Genomic DNA, 6,184 nt, shown 5'->3' with positions numbered 1-6,184 from the left:
TGACTCTTCAATTAAACTATTTATTTAAGCATTATGCTATAAAATCTTTCAAATAAAAAATTAAAATGCAATTAATATTTTTAAAATATTTTTTTACTATGAATATGTGATTTTCATTGTGAATTTTCGTGACTACCGTTTTTCTTATTACATAATGAATTTTTTTTTCTCAATTATTTATTCATGTGACTCTTCAATTAAATTATTTGTTTAAAAATTATACTACGTACTCTTTCAAATAAAATTTTTAAAACAATTTTTTACTTTGATTTATAATTTATCGTATTCGATTATTTACTTCACAGATGAACCAACACATGGAATACTAATAATAATAATAATAAATTTTGGTATCTTACAAGATAGTATATGTATAATTAAATAAAAAAATCCATATCATAATTTATTTTTCATATTAATCTATCTTTTATCTATTCTATTACTATAATGAGTATAGGAAAATAAGAATTACGATTAACTTAAATATTTTTTTACGCACTAATTTTTTGAAGTTCACTTTTATATTTTATACATCTATTATTTATTATTTTCTTATTTTCTTATTTGAGTTTTTCCTACAAAATTTATTTAACTTATTTAATTCACACTATTTTTTTAGATCTTACAAGATATTTTATGAATACTTAAAATAGAAAATTTACATCGTGTAATTTATTTTTTCTATTAATATGTCGATGGTCTATTCTATTACTATTATAAATATATAAATAACAATTATGAATTAACTTAAATATTTTTTTACACGTTATTTTATTTTTTCCACTTTCATATTTTGTGTATATACTATTTATTATTTGCTCATTTTCTTATTTAAGTTTTTCTTTCAAACTATATTTAATTTATTTAATCCACACTATTTTTCTATTAATCTTACAAGATAGTATATGAGTACTTAAAATAAATTAATTTTACATAGTCCTATAAATATATTTAAAATATTTAAAGCAAATTATTTTTCTATTAATCTTACAAGATAATAATAATAATAATAATAATAATAATAATAATAATAATAATAATAATAATAATAATAATAATAATAATAATAATAATAATAATAATATATGCATATATACTTAAAATATAAAAATGTTCACAATGTAATTTATTTTTTGCACATTATTTTTTCTGTTAATATATTAGTTATTATCAATTATATATTAATTACTATTACAAAATATAATCAATTTATATATCCTTTTTTAATCACTGTTTGAGTTCTAATTATGAGTTTAATTAAATATTCTTATTTTTCATACACTATTTTTCTATAAATTTTACAATATATTATATGAATATTTAAATAAAAAATTGTATAATGTACTACATACTTAAATGTCTATGTTTTTTACATATTGTTTATCTACTAATATTACAGAATAATATATGGATATTAAAAATAAATAAATGAAATAATTAAAACATATATGAAATATAAATATTGCGCTACAAATACAATCAAATAATTTTACTTAAATTTTGTTATTCTACGTTATTTTTCTTGTCAAACTCATCGAATATGAGTTCAAAATATATTAAATTAGCAAACTAATGATGTCACTGATCGAATAAACCGAATTCTTGAATTGTATAATTAGTTTTTGTTTTGATAATTTGTTTCATTTGGAAATTTAACTCACAAGAAACTATTATTAGAACTTAAGGTGGAAAAAAAATTCAAAACATGATCATACATGACTCAATCACTAACTCATACATAAAAAACAATTATCAACATACTGTATCGAAAATTTTCTAATTAATTAAACACAAATATTAAAATATTCTAATTAATTAATCTAACATCATTTATAATTATCATATTTTATCTTTGAACTAACACCATTTATTCTTCAGATTTTTATCATAATTCTATGTCAGCATGTTAATCTTGAATCTTAATTATGATGTATATTTTAGTTTGTAAATAGTTATTAAATTATAATTCAATAAATTTATTTTGACGAATAAATATTGATATTTGGAATATAAATTGTAGATGTATATTGTATGCATGCAATACATATATAATCATTAATATAAAAGTTAAAAAACCCATAAAACATGAACTAGACAAGATATATAAAAAAACTACACAATTAAACAAAAAGTAACACAAGTAAAAAATAAATAATTGTCTATTACCTATAGCTTACTAATATTGAATTCTCAAAATTGGGAAAAGTGGGAGGTTTTTATTTAGTGAAAAAAAAAAAATCAAAAACTAACATTTGATTGAGCTACAATTATTCACTACAAAGTTAGTGGATTAAAAGATGCAACACAACGTGAACTATTGAAAATATTAAATGAGTTAAGTTGTATAAAACTCAAATATACAAGTATCTCTTTTAGTGTAAATTAAGAGTTCACTCGCCTTAAGTGGTTATGTTGCATCATTGCAAAAATCAAAATTCATAGACTGTACTTGTGATGTCCGAGACTGACAAGAGGGTGGAGAATAATCGTCGGTGTCAAGAAGTTAAAAGAATTAAGCGGCTCTTGACAGACTTTTAGGAGAAGAAGAATTTGAATAAACCAATTTCATATCGAAATGAGAGAGGTCTCAGACTACGTAGGTATGTTACTGAACGGTTTGGGCTTGTAAATTTTGATAGAAACTACTCATATCATCAAGGTGAATATCTTCTTTTTGAGATCTCATCGTATATATGAAAACTCCAAAGTTAAGCATGCTTGACTTGAGACAATTATAGGATGAACGACCCTTGAGAAGTTTCAGAGGATGTGTGCGAGTGAGGACGAACATAAACATGCTGGAAAGATCCTTGTTGATATAGTGGGGATAGTCGTCGGATCTGGAATGTTATAGTATGTATCATTTATTGCCCAAAAAAATATATTGAGAAAATAATACATATAACAAAAGACCAAAAAAATATAATGAAATCCATAATAAGACAAACAAAAGAAAATTATACGATAAAAAAAAACATTACAAAATTTAATCCATTTTTTAAAAATAATTAAACAAATATGATTATTTCAAAATCAATTTGAGATTAATTATTTAGCATGAATTGTCAAAAGTTTCAATACTACTGTCAAAACAATTTTGTAGAGTTGTCTAATTTTGTTTTGAATTATATTACTCCAACACGTGTTTTCCACGTTGCACGTGCATTGTTGCTAGCTAGTATATATATATATATATAAAGTTATACGGACTCTTAACGATCACTTCTTGATCCAAACCTCATTGGGGATCCTTTTTCGTTTCTTCTCATCAATGAGATTCATTACTTCAACTAGTACCGATTGATTGATGGAAGAGAGGCGAATGTGGATTGGTACAATTTTGGCATATTCAGGATTCCAAGAGAGACTGATCTGGGTTTCAACCCATGTAAAGGAATAGAGTACCATATCTTTCTCGGGAGCACATACACAGATTAAATTCATTTCTCCTACGATATATACAAAATGAATTTAACAAAATTCCCTTAGTAGAAAACTTTTACAGGTTAAATGATGGATTTTGGCTCTAATTTTGTGTAACCTCAATTAGTCATTATGTAGGAGAGATGACCGAGTGGTTTAAGGCATAGCATTGGAATTGCCATGTGGTGAAAAATATGGGAGTACGACAGTCGACATGGATAAAATCTCACAACCCGAGTGGAAATATTCGAGGCAGATCGATCAACTCTCGTCGACGATTTCGCGCAAAGTGGCGGTGTGGATCTCTAAAGATTCAACTCTAAAGATTCAATGGAAGAATCGTGGCCACAGTCCCAGAGTCGGCTTCTTGCATGGATAGTTGAGCCATTAATTCCATGGCATAATGGCAAGCGATCTTGATACGGAAGGGAACAAGTAATCAAAACATTGTGTGTTGGAGGCATAAACTCTAGAAGATCATTTGCGGCAGACAATGCCTTTTCGATCAAGTTTGGATGGTAATTCTCATGGCCATCCAACATGGGCCAATATCTCAATTCTCAGTTTTTGATCGATCATCTCAAGTGAATCGTCGTAGCACATGAGTCGATTGATGCCGATATGGATTGAACTCCACCTGATATAATATTCATATAAGGAGAGGTTGCAGCAAAAACTCTAGTACTCTTTGCAAAAAATGTAGTCTGTTTTTTTTAAACGAAAAAAAATTGAAAAAAATATATAAGTTTCGGGAAAAAAAAAATGTAGTCAGCTAAGCGCAATAGATACATCAATATTACAAAAAAAAAGTGGTATTTTCGTAAATGAAAAACATAAATCGGACTCCACACTCAAGGTGCTGTTCAGCGGTTACTCTCTTGGTTTCTCAATCGGTCTCTCCACTTAAATCGGGGATATTATTTCTTCTGTGAAGGCTTTTGAGGTATGGAAAAAGTACCTTAAAAAAATCATAGAAATAAAAAAGAGTATGGAAAAAGCCTACATTTTGCTTGAGCATGCCTTCATTTTATGGTTGGGAGTACGGTTGACCAGGTTAGCAAACACGAGTTGGTTCATTTTTTATAAAATCTCGGTCCAGACCAAGTTTATGATCAGTGTTAAGGTGATGAAAGAGATTTCAAAGTCTATCCTGCAAACAGTAACAAGCTTAAGGACATCACAAAGCTACAGCAAGGAACTTTGATCCATTTTTGTAAGTAAAATATTACATGTATATTACAATTCTTTTTAACCACACCAAAAAAACAAAGTAAATCAACTCAACCATTTACTATATTACATCATCTCCATTCTTTACAGTAAAAGAATGGCATATTAACATTATCAGCTAAGCGGAGAACCAGAATCAGAACCAACACACCCTTGCAGTATATTCACCACCACAATCTGCCACACTTGGGACAACAAAGCTCGAATTCGTGATACTTCAGCTGGCGATGCACTCAAACCCACTGCAAATCCACAACCAGACAACAAACAAGATCACACAAACGATAAAATCAAGCGACAGAACAACCCAAACTTGCTTCCTCCAAACTTTCTTCGCGTTTTGTAAGCCCATCAACTCTGGTGAGTATAACCCTGCATTCTTATGCGAAATCAGTGAAAATTCACGACTCAATCCGATACCCTTCCCCCCATTGTTATGATAATTCTCCTCCGTATCTCTCCTTCCACTATTGAATTCCCCAAACAACCAATTCGTCATCTTCTTCCACCCGTTGCCCCCGTCGAAGTGCAACCCATAGTGCAAGATCCCACTTTGGCCCATTCTCTGCCCCATTGGCGAAGAAATTCCATTCGTATGACCCAATCCTGATCCCAGCAGCTGGTGGAACACCGGATTGAATTCCCCTTGATAACAATAGGAGCTCAATTTCTTCAAATTCTTCTCATTATTCAAAACCTCTCCAAACGCATCCCTCAAGCTCTTCAGAAACACCAAGGCCTCAGAATTCTCCAGTTTCTCATGGGATATCACGAAATAAACAAAGGGCTCGTCGATCAAGAAAGTGTAGGTCTTCGATCGGATTGTATGGGTGAATGTGGAATGAAACGGTGGAGTTTTCTCGAGGCATCTGACCGCGATTGCACCGAGTGCGGCGTCTTTAGAGTTGAATTCGGTTAACACCGTGGTACCCTTTGCAATGCAGGCGTAGTAGATCAGCTCCGGATCCCAAATCATTGTTTAATCCAACCCCACCTCAATTTACATACAAACAAATAAATCGCCTTATTATTTATTATAAATTCAAATTCTTCAAATAATGGAAACAATTGGGGAATCCGATCAGATATACATAGGCGTGAAGCCAAATTGATGGACCATGATATTAAAATTGGGGGGAATTTCTAGGGTTTGTGGACGTAGCGTCAGACTTTGGAAAAGAATAGACCAAATGGTCATCTTAACCCGGCCCGATCTAATTTCAACTGGTGTCGGTTTCTTTTATACAGTTGTTATTATTATTATTATTATTAGTAGTAGTAAACATTCAATTCCATTTGTTTAAGGGCAGATTATTTTAAACTCTCCACTATCAAACTTTTCCTTAATTTAACTCCCTTTACCCTTTTTTTTCACTCCCTAGTAGTCCCCCTTTTTAAATTAAAAATTAATTAAAACTAATCATTGTACGTGACTTTGTTATACCTATCGAACCAGTCTCGGCCATGCAAGACTATCAGTTACGCAAGGTTTACAGCAGATATACTCCGGATTAGGGTTCAACATGCTTCC

General features: G+C 29.9%; 1 protein-coding gene across 1 annotated transcript; it reads right to left on the bottom strand.

The window, feature by feature from the left end:
• Positions 1 to 4,609: 4,609 nt before the first annotated feature.
• Positions 4,610 to 5,839, bottom strand: LOC140866539 (phytolongin Phyl2.2-like). Its single transcript, XM_073271556.1, has one exon. The coding sequence runs from the start codon at positions 5,627 to 5,629 to the stop codon at positions 4,871 to 4,873; it is 759 nt and encodes a 252-aa protein (XP_073127657.1). The 5' UTR covers positions 5,630 to 5,839; the 3' UTR covers positions 4,610 to 4,870.
• Positions 5,840 to 6,184: the final 345 nt, after the last annotated feature.

This window comes from Henckelia pumila, chromosome 4, assembly GCF_033568475.1.
Source record: "Henckelia pumila isolate YLH828 chromosome 4, ASM3356847v2, whole genome shotgun sequence".
Classification (NCBI taxonomy): Eukaryota; Viridiplantae; Streptophyta; class Magnoliopsida; order Lamiales; family Gesneriaceae; genus Henckelia; species Henckelia pumila.
This window is presented reverse-complemented; position numbering and strand designations above follow the sequence as displayed.